This window comes from Salvelinus namaycush, chromosome 24 (genome assembly GCF_016432855.1).
Source record: "Salvelinus namaycush isolate Seneca chromosome 24, SaNama_1.0, whole genome shotgun sequence".
Classification (NCBI taxonomy): Eukaryota; Metazoa; Chordata; class Actinopteri; order Salmoniformes; family Salmonidae; genus Salvelinus; species Salvelinus namaycush.
The window spans coordinates 11,034,333-11,051,251 of record NC_052330.1 but is presented as its reverse complement, the minus strand read 5'-3'; the positions used below and the strand labels follow the sequence as shown (position 1 = coordinate 11,051,251).

Sequence of the window (16,919 nt, the reverse complement as noted above, 5' to 3'; positions counted from 1 at the left end):
TGTAGATAGTAAAATACACAACGTGCAATTTCAAAATGTGGTAGTGCATCAGTAGCTATGCCAGTCACTGACAGTCACTCAATTAGCCCATGTCAGCAAACATTTTATAGATTGCTCGGTAAGTTAGTCTAGCTAGCTATCTAAACCTTGTAGTAATCAAAGCACGTGCCCAGGGGCCCTGACCTCTAGGGTGCCCCCATTGATTTTGTTAGTTACTCTCACTCAGATCATATGAAATATGAATATCATATGAACCTGGCATAAGTCATGGTAAAACATGTAGAATTGCAGGAAATTAGCAGGCCAAAGTCCAAATTGGCTGTATTGTAAAAATGTATGAAAACAAAAAAGAATGAATGATCAAGAGTTCCAGTTGAACATGAATGGTGCATTGCATCTGAAAGACTGATATCTTGAGTCTTATCTTCTATCAAATGTTTTGCGTCTTAGAAAGTGAATATATTCATCCTAATTTTCAAAAGTATAAATAAAATGTCTACTGATAAATGTTTCCCTGGCCATAATTGTAAATAAATTAAATACAATATTTTTGGTTATTGAAAATATATTTCACAGCGGTTTAGATGGTACAATGATTCTCTACACTTGCTTGTTTTGTCACATAAACTGAAATTAGGCAAACTATTAGAATTTTAACAACCAGGAAATGGCAGAGTAAGTGTTGAATCTGTTTAATCAAAATTCATGTCTATCTTCTCATGTAACTAATTTACTACAGGAGATGTATTTATCCTGCTCTGACAGACGAGGGTGTAAATTGGTCAGATATTCTCAAAGCCTAGAATCACAAAGTATCAGCAGGTGGCGTCGTTGCATTCTGTAATGAAACTACCCAACTAGCCTAAATAAGTAACTTGGATACATTACACTTTCACTCCACCGGAAACATTGTATTTAAGTGTACATGAAACTGACAGCATTACATTTGAGTTTTTTGTCAATAAATATAGTTCAACATATTGCATATTTGGCATCATCATTCTAAATCATGGGGCTAGTTCGACACGAAAGAGTATTTGAACTCTGAAAACGTCACAACACTGTTTCAGTAATTGAGCACACCGCCATTGGTGTATGTTGGAAGCCCCGCCCATGGAGGCGGTGCCGTAATTGACAGTGAAGGAACTAGCGTAAACATTGGCGTCTGACAGTGCAGCAGTGAGCTGCTGTATCTACGTCTAAAGCGTTGTTTCAGAAGAACAATTCATATTTACTTAAAGTAGCCAACTGCATCACACTGCTTCGAATGGAGACCAGACAACAGGGTGAGTGAGCGTTCAAACTCTCGAAAAATGTATAATAATATGTTACACATTATGGATTTTTGTTGTTGCATTTATTCAATTGTGTATTTAGCCTATTTGTTAATAAGTTGATAGCCTTAACCTTAATAAAAAATAGAAATAACCTTATTAAGCAGTTAAACTTTAATATGTGATGATAGTCTTGGTAGGTAAAATTAAGTGTAAACTTTTAATAAATTCTACCTCAAAAGACAAAAGTGTATCAATAGAGTAGCCATTTTCGACCAGTTATCACATGACGCATCTACTTAATAGAACACGTGGTTAACGTTTCATTTCTGTCCAATAGAGAGCATTAGTAATGCCATCTTTTTGTAGGCACTAAACTCCGCCATGGTTCGTTGGACAAAGCCTATGGGAAAATGAATGCAGTTTTTGTAAGGTTTTGGGATTAACGCCGAAAATAAGGTCTGTGGTAAACACAGGTTTAGGAGTTCTTATACGTTTTGTTCAATGAGATGGTCTTCATCAGCTAACATCACATTTTTTTTAATTTTGAAGCATTTATGTAATTTAATAAAGCACATAAAGGCTTCCTAATTCATAAAGATCATTTTAACTGACAGATATTGTTATCTCATAGAACAAAATGTATATGATCTCCTAAACCTGTGTTAACCTCAGACCTTATTTTCTACATTTATCCCACAACCCTATTCTTTCCCCATTCATTTTCTCCATAGGAATGGCTGAAAGAACCAGAGGTAACATATTGTAATGAAACAGCAGGGAGCAGGTCTCGAACCCTCGACCTTCTAGCCCGAGGTCCGGCTGCAGTCGATTTCCGAGCTTATAAACCCAGGGTCATTACAATATTTTCCGTTTTTAGGACTACAAGGTGGCGAGCTCTATGTGTAACATCATGCAACATGTTAATAAAACATCAAGTTCATGTGGATGTAGTATTACTCTGTCCTTCTGTTAGGTTCAAATACATTTTGCAAACCATGACTGGCTCAAGGCCACTTATTTTCCCTTCCCACCGTGACCATCTGACCAAATAATTGAAACCTTGTGACCATACATATTCTGCTTTGGAGAGCCTTTCTTTGTAGTTGGCCCTATTATCCAAATAGCAAGATGGCTGTCTTAACTTGTGCACACTAGATTATCAGTTGAATACTGGCTATTATAATCAACTTTCTGGTTCAAACAAGGTATAGGCTTTGTTTTTTATCAACCTCAGGTTATCAGGTTACAGTCAGCCTGAATGAACACTGTAACCTACACTATACACCGTGTGTGTGTGGTGTGTGTGTGTGTGTGGTGTGTGTGTGTGTGCGCGCGTTCCTGTGTTTATGTGTAACTTACTATTTTGTATTTCACCCCATTCATTGCCTAATGGACATCAAATGCATCGTCATCAGAGTTGTACTCTAGTGTACTGAGCGACTCTAGTGTACTGAGCGATGGTGCAGGGGAATGGGGTAAGACCTCATATTCAGATGAGTGGGTTATGCCCAGTGGGTTTGAGGTGCATCTGCAACCTGAAGGTGACAGGCCTTTGATCTGTAGACTAGACTACTTCCCCTGTTATTGGTAGTATTACAGTAGTTGTAGTATTTCTGGCCCACATTGGAACAATAAACCTGTGCAGCATCAATTGCATATTTATTATACTTTCAGGATTGTAATAGCATGTGCCGATAAATAGAATGATTTGGATTTATATCCATTAATTTGTCTTGATGCTGCACAATTGAACCAGAAAATAGGCTAATGTCTTCTTGATATGTTTCTTGGCCCCATAGATAGATAGACTCCCATTTTAGAATACTCCAGTTCTCTTGCAATCAGTTGCATGCTGTGTTTGAGCTGAATGTTTTAGGTCTTGTGGTGGTTCCAATTACTAAATGTTCCCTGTACGCATAGAACCTCAAAGGATCTGTAAATGAATTGCCTAACAAGGGTCAACTTCATCAGGCAAAGCATGAAACACCTCTGATTTTAAACTTTTTTTTCATCTGCGTATGTGATAGAAATGTTTCGGGACATTTGTTTTACAGCATTTCTTCTCTTGGTATGAACATGTTATAAGCATAGACTATATGTTTAGAACATGTGACCTCCCTGGACAAAGTAGCATAGGCCTATATATTTTATAAATTATTACTCATTTCATTAAAGGAATGTAATCTTTCCCCCTCGTTTCTGCTACCAAATGAAGAGAGAGGACAAGGACATCTCAGGACAGGTATGCTTGCTTCTCTGTTTAGCTGACTGGCCTTCACAGAAATGTTCATGTGATGTGGAAGTATGCAGTATCCCTGATTCATGTTTAAATATGTCTCTTTATTGTGAGGGAATGAATGAATGAATGATTGACTCACTTTCACCACACTTTGGCCCCTCCACAAATTGGATAAAAACACCCCTGACAGTGTTAATTCAAACGATGAGTTTGAGAGCAACCATTTGATGAAGTTGCAGTCAAAGGACTATCTGAAATGGGATCTTTGACTTCGCTAGATATCGCACTGCTTAATTCTGCCGTGGCTGAGGTGAAGGACTTTGGTAAATCTAGTTGGATAATCCGAGGGGAAAATCCCACTGATTACTACAGCCAGGCCAGAAATGACGTAACAGGCCAAGATGACGGCCTAAAATGGAAGCAAAAATGGGAACTAATTTCCAGATAACTTAATCTGTTTATTTACTAAATTATACATTTTATTTACCATGGTTATGAGCGATCTCATTATTGGTAAGGGGCCTGGGGATCATTCCCAGTAACATTTCCAGTTGTGTTTGCTGCCTGCTGAGTCTGACACACTTTGTTAAGATTATAGGATTTGTTTCCTCAGTCAGTACAGAATGCAGGTCATTTTACTGCATGAGTCAACTCGTTGAACATCGTTGAGTTAGAGGGGTGATAATAGTACATAATGAGATGAGAGTGCTACTATGTACAAGGCGAGAGAGGATCAGTAAATGTGTCATCAAAATGGAAGACAACCTGTTTTTCTTCTTTGAGAGACACCCACTGTGATGTCATCACTTATAGCCAGATAGTTTACCTTGGATGACAGAGACTAGCACGGCTAGAGCAACCACAGTGTGAAAGGCAGGCCTCTCAGTTCGCATTTAGGTTAATCTCAGGTCTCCACGCAGATGACTGATTTTCGTGTGAACAACCCTAGGCTAGCCGTCAATGCTAACGACTGTATCTGTGGATAAGGGTTGTAGAGTAAAACAATGATGCCTTTGAGAACCTAGCATGTGAAAAAGAGGGAGTGTATTTCTCCAGCTCTGGCCCCTGTGCTGCTGAATATGATGAGTGTGAATTGGGTGAGGATGAGTTGTCACGCCACAGTCACTGAGCCGCGGGGCTCCTACTTTCAGGACAATGTCGTGGGCGAGACTCGGCAAATGCCTTCAGACAACCCAGACCAGCTGACCCGGACTCGGAATGTGACAATGCCGTTTTTTGGATGGGGCCACAGATTATCTGAAATAGATTCCCAAATCAGAGAGAGAAAACGAGGACAGATGTCCTTTTGAGAGTTAATGTAGTGTTACTGAACCCCTACTGATTGTGGTGTGGTTCTGTGTTTACTCCTTGGCCAGAGTCTCTCTCTCTCCCTCAGCCATGTATGTGATTGTTAATTGAATCAGACTGAGGCGTGGGAGGGGCGGGGCCGGGGTGAGGTTTAGAGTCATCGGTGTACCAATAATATGATGTTCAGGTGACATGTTGCCACAAAGTCAAAAAGGAAAGTCACGAGCCCATCAACCCACTCTTAATCAAGCCTGCATGGTTTCCTGTTAATGCTCTTTGATATTGATTACCATATAGATTTTTTAAATGAACCTGAGCCAATGTTAATGTATCGTAGGGACCTCTTTCAGTGCCCCAGGAACAATGCTGATGGATGGAACCTCACATTGGCAACACAAACAACATCACTTTTGTACCCGTGTGTGTATACTGTCTGTGGTCCTCTAAGGTAAAGACAGGGATTGTTTACTGATTTAAAATGAGTCAGCCCGGTGTTGAAGGATTGAAGTGTCTTAAGGACAACACAAGGATTCAATCAATGATAATGATTAGGCTTGCTCGTCGGCATGGGAAGTTGCTAAGCAACGTACTCTTAACCCATCACAGTGAAAACATAGAAACAGTTGTTCAAACTGAAATAGTCCCATTATAGAGAAATAGGATGAAGTCGTAGAGTAATTAACTTTTACATCTGAGTCATTTAGCAGACGCTCCTATCCAGAGCGACTTACAATTAGTGCATTCATCTTAAGATAGCCAGGTGAGACAACCACATATCACAATCGTAGTAAGTACATTTTTCCTCAATAAAATAGTTATCAGCACAGTGCTAGTAGGAAAAGACAAGTGCAGGTTATTATTATATATATATTTTTTAAAGTGTGTTCTCAAATAACCAAGAGAATGCTATGTTATTGTTGTTTTACTCTTAAAATACGTCTACTATTAGAGTCACTGAGGCCTGGCAAGATGACAATAGAGAAGAGAGTGATGCAGGAGAAGAGTGCTAGAATGTATACTGTGTACATGGTGGGGCTCCAGGCGAAGGGATCCGCTCCAAAGGCTTCTGATGAGAAAGTGATTGGGTTATGTGGCCAAACTGCATCACAAGCTCTGTGCCACGCCACTCCAATCATCTGCTGATGTAATGAGAGGCCAGGCCTCAAAGATGTGACTCCTGCTTGTTTGTTGTCCTCTTTGTCTTGACAAAAACATCCCCTGCCTATGGTCATCTTAGGACGTACATGTTTTGTTATACCCATTTATTACGGTCTAATATACCACGGCTGTTAGCCAATCAGCATTCAGGGCTCGAACCACCTAGTTTATAATATGTTATTATGTCCTGGCTTTATGTTGCTGGTGATTGAAATAGTATCAAAAGCTCAGAGCCTTTCACCCAGTTGTATTACTGTAGCCTAGTATAGAATTTAAAGCCAGAGTCTCTTTACTGCACTTATATTATATTATGCAGTTATAAGAGACTAATGGTTGTAGGGACAGACATTTGAAGTTACACAAAATTAGGCAGAAATTGGGTAAAGCTATACTCCCAATTTGAGTTCAAATTCACTTTATTAATGGCTGATCTAATCTGCTGAGGGTACACCATGCCGGGGCTTTGGCCATTACTTCATCAGTCAGATATTGATCAGACACTCAGTTCTTCACATACCAGGAAGTTGTTTGTCTGGTTTAGCTTGTATTGTAACTGGAAACACACGCATGCACGAACACACACATACTGTCATGTAATTAGATCACCATTCGGTTCCATAAGCAATAGATATTCCCCCTAGATATATTTTTTTATATATAAAATCATAAAAGAAAAGAAAACAATGTAATAAAAAACAATAAACAATAGATTTGTGCTCCTATTAGGTTATACACATTGATTAATGAATGTTTTAAGTAGAGACAACATACAGAACGGTTACTCTAACAGACAACTGGTGGCCTTATGGAAGGGGATAAGCATGACTTTTCTTTAGACTATCCAGAATATATCTTAGCTTTACATGTATAAAAATAAACAGAGGATTGGAAATGGGAGCTCTAGTGTAGATAATTACAGTCAGGGTCTCTAAAGGTGGTTGTTAAACGTGTGGTGGGGTCATAATGGGAATATTGCCATTGTCACAGTGATGGAGGGTGGCGTTCAGGTTAATTCTGGCCGTACTGTGGCCGTGTTACGATGGCAACAGATTGGGGGGTATGTCTTGCCGTAGCCTGAATCATCTCTTCGAGTTAGACGATTTGAATGGGTGCCCGAGTTTCTTTGTTATTTGCAAAAACATGCTTTATGTGATTGTCTCTCCACTATACAATGAGTGAACAAAACATTAGGAACAGCTCCTCTTTCCATGACAGACTGACCAGGGGGCAGGTATAATCCCTTATTGATGTCACTTGTTAAATCCACTTCAATCAGTGTCGATGAAGGGGAGGAGACAAGTTAAGGAAGGATTTGTAAGCTTTGAGACATGGATTGTGTATGTGTGCCATTCAGAGGGTGAATGGGCAAGACAACATATTTAAGTGCCTTTGAACGGGGTATGGTAGTATGTGCCAGGTGCACCGGTTTGAGTGTGTCAAGAACTGCAGAGCTGCTGGGTTTTTCACACTTAACAGTTTCCCGTTTGTATTAAGAATGGTCCACCACCCAAACGACATCCAGCCTACTTAACACAACTGTTGGAAGCAATGGAGTCAACATGGGCCAACATCCATGTGGAAACCTTTCGAGACCATGCCCGACAAATTTAGGTTTTTCTGAGGGCAAAAGGGGGTGCAACTCAATATTAGGAAAATGTTTGTACACTCAGTGTATGTACAGTACCAGTCAAACATTTGGACACACCTACTCATTCAAGGTTTTTTTAATTTTTTTATTATTTTCTACATTGTAGAATAATAGTGAAGACATCAAAACTATGAAATAACACATATGGAATCATGTAGTAACCAAAAAAAGTGTTAAACAAATCAAAATATTTTATATTTGAGATTCTTCAATGTAGCCACCCTTTGCCTTGATGCCAGCTTTGCACACTCTTGGTATTCTTTCAACCAGCTTCACCTGGAATGCTTTTCCAACAGTCTTGAAGGAGTTCCCACATATACTGAGCACTTGTTGGCTGCTTTTCCTTCACTCTGCGGTCCAACTCATCCCAAACCATCCCAATTGGGTTGAGGTCGGGTGATTGTGGAGGCCAGGTCATCTGATGCAGCACTCCATCCCTCTCCTTCTTGATCAAATAGCCCATACACAGCCTGGAGGTGTGTTGGGTCATTGTCTTGTTGAAAAACAAATGGGATGGCGTATATGCTTCACGGTGGGAGCCACACATGCGGAGATCATCCGTTGACCTACTCTGCGTCTCACAAATACACGGCGGTTGGAACCAAATATCTCAAATTTGGACTCATCAGACCAAAGGACATATTTCCACCGGTCTAATGTCCTTTGCTCATGTTTCTTGCCCCAAGCATGTCTCTTCTTCTTATTGGTGTCCCTTTAGTATTGGTTTCTTTGCAGGAATTCGACCATGAAGGCCTGATTCACGCAGTCTCCTCTGAGCAGTTGATGTTGAGATGTGTCTGTTACTTGAACTCTGTGAAGCATTTATTTGGGCTGCAATTTCTGAGGCTGGTAACTCTAATGAACTTATCCTATGCAGCAGAGGTAACTCTGAGTCTTCCTTTCCTGTGGCGGTCCTCATGAGAGCCAGTTTCATCAGAGCGCTTGATGGTTTTTGCGACTGCACTTGAAGAAACTTTCAAAGGTGTCTTCAAGTAATGATGGACTGTCATTTCTCTTTGCTTATTTGAGCAGTTCTTGCCATAATATGGACTTGGTCTTTTACCAAATAGGACTATCTTCTGTATACCCCCCTACCTTGTCACAGCACAACTGATTGGCTCAAATGCATTGAGTAGGAAATAAATTCCTCAAATTAACTTTTAACATGTCACACCTGTTCATTTAAATGCATTCCAGGTGACTACCTCATGAAGCTGGTGGAGAGAATGGTTACTACATGATTCCATATGTGTTATTTCATAGTTTTGATTTCTTCAGTATTATTCTATAATGTAAAAAATAAAGAATAACCCTTGAATGAGTGGTACTGTAAGTCTGAAGTGTTCTAACTTTTGGGGGTTGTTTTGTGTTTAATCGTCTATCTCTCCTCAGGTTTGCTGGACCCAGAGCCTCTAACAGAAGTAGATGAAGAAATGGTGTCAGAAGTGGACCTCTACAACACTGTGACCGATGAGGAGAGGGAGGAAATATTGAGTGAACTCACTAAGGTAGTCCCTCTCATCAGCACTTTTCACCGCTCTGTTTTTCAATGTTTAGCTTGGTTTGTTGATCGAGTTGGATTCAGGAAGGGCTGTCTTGGAGATAGACAGATTCTGTTCAACCTTAGAGGGGAGAGATGGTTAAGAAGTTGGTACACTGATTTATCTCACATAGGCAAACTGTGTTGGACCATGGGAGCGAGATATTAACTGGAAATAGGAGCGGAAGTAGAGGGCATTATGAGTTATGTCAATCTTGGCAGCTCTTGCAGCAGAGCTCTTTTGCATATTATGAGTCAGCATCAATTGGGATTTGGGTTTACAGTTGTTACTCCTCATCACTGTTGTTTCCCCTGGTGTTGACCTCAGGCCAAATACACTATACTGTGTTATAAGGAAGAGCCAGTGTTCTGTACTTCAGTTCCCTCAATTTACCACTATTATTATCATTATTATTATTATTATTATTATAGTTACCAACACGTATATGCAGCTGAAATTGCCTTTTGTAGCCATTTGTAGCATAGTAAGCTTCATCCAAGAAATCTACTTTATTTGCTGATAAGGACTGGGATATAACACATTTTGTCCATGTGTTACCTTATTTGCTTTATAGAGAATTCATTTGGAATGCTTAAGCCCTAAGGGAAATTAGCATCACTCTCTTACTCTATATGTCTCATGTCTCTCTGTCTCTCTCTCTCTCTGTTTATCCCTCTCTCTCTCTCTGTTTATCCCTCTCTCTCTCTCTCTCTCTGTTTATCCCTCTCTCTCTGTTTATCCCTCTAGTTAGAGGAAGAAATCTCCACCCTGAGGCAAGTGTTGGCCTCCAAAGAGAAACACCACTCAGACCTCAAAGCCAAACTGGGGATAACACCACTCAGTGAGCTCAAACAGAACTTCAACAGGAGCTGGTACGACATGCAGACTTCCACTGCGTGAGTACCCAACATCGTTCAGTGTGTGTATTACGCTTGAGTGGTAGGTATCAAATATGTTACACGCCGGTGTGCATGAAGCCAGGGGGAGGGGGATTCTAAACTAGACTCCTATTGTTGCCATTCAAAGGCCGTCTCAGAGAAAGTGCATACGTTTGGCATTTGGGAAGGAAAGAGAGAAATAGCACTCGCGCCCTCGAGATGTTTTGCTCCTGTCACCAGAGATTGCCTTTATGGGCGTCACAGAGTGATGAATGTATGGATCCGGTCTGATCAGGCTCATTGAGGCAGATAATGACAGGGAGCAAGCAGCCTAATGGTGATGTGACATCTAAAGCAGCACTGTGCTACCTGACTGGCTGCCTGGCCCAGGACACATCTATCCACGGGAGCCAGCCAGTAAAAGAAAACAGCAGCTTCAGGCTCATATAGGTCAGTACTGTATATATAGCCATTTTCAGTGAACAGCTATACAATAGGCCTAGATTTCAGTCCTCCGTCTGTGTCTGCAGAGTGGCCTTGTATGTCCCTAGTTATTCAGTTACCAGAGTCACGCTTTAACTAGGCACTGAAATGGGCAGAGCACCCTTCTCCAATCACCGTTACCATGGTGAGGGGGAACTGCAAACCGCTAGGGTCAAGCAGATCTGGTGGTGCTGAGAGATCATTGGCTGGAGGGAGAGGAGAGGAATGGGCCTCCACTGTGTAAATGCCACGACACACCTCCTCAATCTCCAGTCTCAACACCAATGCATAACCAAGGCAACAGGGCCAAGTGTAAAGGAGGTCAGCAACTCCGTCATAACGGCCGAGCTGTATCTATTGTCAGTGTGGTTTGTTGTTGGCATCAGTTGATGTTGGGTGACAATATTTCTCTTTCTCTCTCAGGCTTCTTCTCTCTTTTCTTTTCCCTCTCCTCTCTCTCTCTAGTCTTTCTCGCTTCAGGCGCCACACTAGTTAGACTCAGTACCTAAGTGAGCTGGAGGACCACATTCTTCTCAGAATTACCTCCCACAGCAAAGGCGTTAGCCAGATTAACGCATTGCACTTAATGCATCTCACAAATGCAGTAAGCTCTTTGTCTTGAAATAGCAGGACTCAAATCCGATAAGGTGATGGCATGGGCTGGTGCTCAGGGAAGTGCAGGAGTTTCTTAGGTTTCCATGCAGTCTGTGTGTAATGCACTGAGAGGTAATCAGGCTCTAGGGGCTGGGGATGTGAGAGGTTGGAAGCCAGGCACTCTGCAGACTAGCAGGCTTTTAGAACTAGAAAATAAAAAGGAAAATCAATGGCTTTTCTTTGTAGGCCAGTGCCCTAACAGTGGTATAAGCTGTACAAATAATCAAAGCGATGCGCTCCTCTGTTTCCTCTGCAGCATCAATAGGAGTTAAAACATGGGGAAACACTGAGTCTTTGTTATCTGTGCCATGCTCCCCTCATCCTGTTTTTATAGATGTATGAATCCCTGACTGATTGTGATACTGAGCTGGAGTATCAGTTACACCCTGACTCTGACTATGAAACTAATCTGTGTGTGTGGAGTGAACAGTGCTCCAGAGAGGGACAAGAAGAGAATAGGAGTGGCTGTCCTGTGGTATCCTGTCCGTTTTGATAATCACTGTCTTGTCTTTTCATTTGTCCAGGTACAAAAAGACGTCAGAGACGTTGAGCACGGCAGGGCAGAAGACATCAGCAGCTTTCACCACATTGGGAACAGCCATCAGCAGGAAGTTTGGGGATATGAGGTACGGTGTCACTGGTGCCTATAGCAACCACACAACAACATATTTCATATCCAATCAACTGAAGCCTTACACTACGACTACATCTTTTAGCCTACAGCTATTGAGACAGAATACAAGGTGGCCTCCAGTCAGAATGACCACCCTCCTCCCTCATCTCCACTTTTCTGCAGCCAGTCTGTCGTGTGCCCAATCCTAATTGTTGCTGGGGTTGACCCAGACAGTCTGTTGCAGGGGGCATGTTTGTGTTGCATAAGCCCAGAGTAAGCAGCTTTCTGCAGGCCAGATTGGATGCAGGCCTGGGGTGGAGTGGGGGGGGCGGGATCAGTAACCCTCTGGGTGTCTGCTGACCACTCTCTGCCCTGAAGACCCAGAGTTCTGACTGGGCAGGGTGGCACAATGGATATCCATTGCTGGCCTGTATGCTGGCTTTGCAGGGGCACACTCAGCCACTGGGGAGCTATCATATCATAGACAGCTGGCACTAGTAATGCAATAGTGTCACTAGTAATGCAATACTCAGACTAGCCATGACAAAGAAAAACTGTGATTTACTGTTATGCCTGTCCATGTCATTTAGTGTGTGTTGTAGACGTGTCAGAGTCTTTGTTTTGTTATTTTAATGTCGTCATCATTATTGCATGATAATAACAAAAGACTCACCACCGCAGGTTTTTAATAGTGTATTAACCAACCAATGTTATGTATAAAATCATGTTGAACAGTAATCAGTAATGTTGAACAGCAATACATAAAATATATATTATTTTATGTATTGCAGCATGTTTGGCCTTGAGTTAATGTATCCCAGAAGGTATGCCACCTAGTGTGCATGTGTGTGTGCATGCAAATGAGTTTGTCCCTGTGTGGACTATTCGTGTGAATTGAAAATACAGTGGAACACGTTATTTTCATAAACCCTGTTCACTATGTTGCCCAGTGAAATTTAAAAAAAGGTGTGCCCTGGCTGACTTTATTGGTTGAAATATGCTAAACCAAATATTTAGCTATGTGGAACCATGGAGAGCAAGGTACAGTATGTTGCCTGGGGGTGAAGTTTGCTGTGGCCTTTACTTGGGTGACTCCCTTACACTACAGACTGCGTGTTGTTTGCATTCTAATGCATAGTGTATACAGTACTGTAAGGATACAGTATATGGCATGATAACCAGAGCTTTGATGATTTAATGATTGGTTAACTGTGTGCTTGAAGTGTGCGCGCACTGGATCTTTGAATTTGGCTTTTCTTGAATAGAAGTTTAACTGAACTCTGCCGTGATTCCAAAATGAAGTAGCCTAATGTAAAGTGTTGGTAGGACACTCGATACTGTCAGGACAAATGTCTTAAATGTGTTTGTTTCTTCATCTTTTTCTATGCATCCAAAGATCAAATTCACTTGGGTAAGAAATTGTGTTTTAGTGTTATTGGTTGTATTATACCTCTGATTTAGAGTCAGATATACGTGTTTGCAGTGACTGCACTGAAACTAGTCAGAAGACCGACAAAGGCCATTGTTTACGTAAATATGAGTGTGATTAAGATCTAATGGTAAGAAGGTGACTACCAACTGAATGGGATCAATTCCAGGGATCCCTTGATTTGATTAGTCAGACACACAGTTAGTTCCAGTGCAGTCACATTATAACATACTGTGGATGTGTATACACATAAACCTCATAGTGAACTCCTCAGATCTGTAGCAAACTGACCAGTAGACATGCATGACATTGACTGTTGTTGACCATACCATGTTTTACTTGTGGGTAGTTCAGTATAGTTACAGTTTAGATCATTTGTCTTTCTCTTTTGTACCTTCTGTAGCTGTAGCATTACTAGTGCTCTGTAGAAGTTGTTAGTCATATACATATGAATGAGTCATCACTTTAGGCGATACGGCATGACAAAGTTGTCTAAGAACATATATCATATTGCAATATAAGCCATTAGATTCCTCTAAAATATCTATATATTTTTTTTTTAAGGCAATCAGATGATGGGTAAATCTACATTATATAAATGCCTAGAAAGTTGCCCTGCTGAATTACTGTAGACTAGAGGGAGTGCTTGCTGTGTGTGTGTGTGCGTGTGATTTCTGCCTTCTGTAAATTCATGTTAATGATTTAACTCCTCTCTTACCTGGGCCATGCTCTCTTGGGACAGCTACTCTATCCGCCACTCAATGAGCATGCCCGTTATGAGGTAATTGTGTGTAGCCTACTTTGTGTGTAGTGATAGACTTAATCCTCCACTAGATCCCCATCCTTAGCCACCCACCCATTCTCGTTGTCTTAAGGCTGAGCGTTTGTAAGCATTGTGAGTAGAATTGGTATTGGTTCAGAATTTATAGGTGAAACAGGCTTGCATTGTAACATTGGCACATCCTGCTGCAATCATCAGGAGAAGATTAATACATTTCTAGCTATCTGACCTGTTTATCCAAAGATAAACGTGTGGAATCGTAACACTAGAAAAAGTGACCTTTCTATAACACTGAGCATACAGGACTTCTCCCAGTGTTTTGTTAACAGAGCACTGTAAGTAACGGTAGCTTTAGCAGAGCACTGTAAATACAGGCAGCTTTAACAGAGCACTGTAAATACAGGAAGCTTTAATAAGTGTACACAAAAGTACAGGTACAGTATGGTGGCTCAGATAGATATAAACATACATGTTGTATACTAAAGTAATAGTATTGCATGAAACTGAACTGATTTTCATCCCATTAGGAACTCGCCCAGTTTCAAGTCCTTTGAGGAGAAGGTTGAAAGCACCGTTTCCAACATAAAGGTAATGTGAAACATAACACATGTTGCTGTCAAAGCAATGACAGAGATTTACGTAATGTTGAAGTAAGGCCGGGATTCAATCCGAGCGTGCTTTGTCCGCAATGCGCGTATTAAAGGCAATGTTCCCGGGTTTGCAGAGAACACATTCACGGTAAACGCTGCATGTCTCGGCTCAATCTGAATTTACCTTTAAATGGCGCCATTGCGGACAAAGAACAATCGGATTGAATCCCGGCCTAAGTAAACTCAATATAAGGGAGTAAACATTATGGAGGTCTTTCTTGTTAAGCTTCACTTCCTTTAGCTCAGGAAAACGTTTGGCTATTTTTACAGCTCAGCTAATTGAGGTTAAACACTACCCTCAGGAGAACAATTGCTCCACTTTGAATGTGCACATTTGAGCCTGATGTCGTAATCTCTGGTGTTTCTAACAACCCTGCTGAAAGTTCAAACAGATTATCGACAATAGCCTATATTAAAATGTTGTTTTGTGTGTGTGTGCGTGCGTGCGTGTGTTTGTGTGCCTATGCATTTCTGTGGTTGTTTTTGGATTTGGAGCAGACCAAGGTAGGAAGCCAAGGAGGTGGAGGGAGTTTTGAGGAGGTGCTGTCTTCAGCCGCCCACGCCAGTGCCCAAGAAACCCCCAGCAACAACCTGTCTGAGAGCAGTGATCATGAGCGGACCTGCTAGACCAGAGCCTGAAACAACCTCCCCAGACCAGGATTAGCACTCTACTGCCCCTCACTGGCCCAGAGGCCACATTACATTACCTGATGAGGAGAGCATGACAAACAGTAGGCCTATCTATCCAAAGCCACATCAAGTACCAACACAAATGTGTATTATCTAATGGCTTCTTAGCCTTTGTGTTTCCAATCTGTAAAGCACTCCTGCCCTTGATATTTTATTACTATGAATACAGCTATTACCTTTTGTATTTAAATAAAAAATAAATGTGTTCCGTTTATATCAATGTATTTGATAAACAAAAAGTAGTGACTTTCTTCCCAATACTAAAACAACATTTTCATGATGACACCTACTTTCCAAGAGTGGACAGTCACATAATACTATTGGGGGAGGGAATTGTATTTGAAACTAATACTTGAAATTGCAAGTACTGGATTTGTAGGCCTATACTGCACTGTAAATGGGGACCAAAGTAAGGTCTCGTGCTGAAAATCTACTGAATACACTGGCATCCCAATGAATCACACTAATATATCCTTTATTCCAACCGTGCACTGTTTGCACTTGAGCCTTGATCGGGTCTCCTAAATCAGGACCTAAATTATACTTATTATCACAGCAGTCAGGCAGTGTCGATGCTTTGACACACTGTGGGATTAAATGTCTATTTTTAAATGTGTTTATTTCTTCTGTTTATTACTGCTAATCTTCAATAATGGACCAAACAGCTGGTTTTGTATTTACAGAATTAACTTCTGTCATATGATTTTCTCCTCGTGTTTATTGTTCAAGTTGATTTTTCTTGGTTGCTGTGGTTTTTAACTTAATTGTGACTAGACGTTTGTCAGACATTTAGGTGATAATGTTTTCAGACATTTTGACTACGTTTTGTCAACAGCAGAGGTGCCCTCCTGAATGTGACTGTTGTAATACCCAAAGGTAATAACAGTTGTTATAGTCCCTGTGCAGTCCTGTGTAGCTCGGTAGGTAGAGCATGGCGGTTGCAATGCCAGGGTTGTGGGTTCGATTCTCACGGGGGACTAGTATGGGGGGGGAAGTATGAAAATGTAGGCATTCACTACTGTAAGTATGACTTAAATGTAGTCTAGCAACTTCTGCTTTTTTTTTTTAAACAAAACTGTATCCCAGAAAGATTATAACACACTATGAATAAACTGTTTTTTGCAGTATCATTATTAAACAATTTGTTGCAAACCAATCTAAGGTCGTTTGTCGTATGTTTAGACATTGAAATAAATACTATAAGTTAAATTACATGGTACTAATCTACTAAAACAAAACACTCAAGCACATATAAATTGTATTAAGACAGCCCAAACACATTTTGAAATGTACTGTAATTGACAAATAGCTTCCCATTGACTTAAGTACTTAAACTAATGCCTTTGTACAGAACATGTGAGACGCTATTTTCGGCTAGCATTAAGGCAGCACTAGTGTCAAACGCACGTTAGTTCGTCATGTAAAAACTGGCCATTGGCCATATCCAGACCTATTTAAGACCAACCAAAATCTGGTTTAAGCGGTAACACAGTTGGTTATGGCATGAATTTTGACAGCGGAAACGCAGCCTATCCAGTCGTGACGGACATTGCCCATATGCGCATGGAAC

At 40.9% G+C, this 16,919-nt stretch overlaps 1 protein-coding gene across 2 annotated transcripts; it reads left to right on the top strand.

Moving 5' to 3' along the window:
* Positions 1 to 1,153: 1,153 nt before the first annotated feature.
* Positions 1,154 to 16,505, top strand: tpd52l1 (tpd52 like 1). 2 transcript variants are annotated; one of them, XM_038963098.1, is made up of 6 exons: positions 1,154 to 1,286; positions 9,023 to 9,138; positions 9,919 to 10,067; positions 11,711 to 11,812; positions 14,537 to 14,597; positions 15,158 to 16,505. In XM_038963098.1, the coding sequence occupies exons 1-6, from the start codon at positions 1,268 to 1,270 to the stop codon at positions 15,284 to 15,286; spliced, it is 576 nt and encodes a 191-aa protein (XP_038819026.1). In that variant the 5' UTR covers positions 1,154 to 1,267; the 3' UTR covers positions 15,287 to 16,505. The 2 variants fall into 2 exon arrangements, with proteins under 2 accessions (XP_038819026.1, XP_038819024.1); XM_038963096.1 differs by having other exon boundaries at positions 1,169 to 1,286; positions 15,155 to 16,501.
* Positions 16,506 to 16,919: the final 414 nt, after the last annotated feature.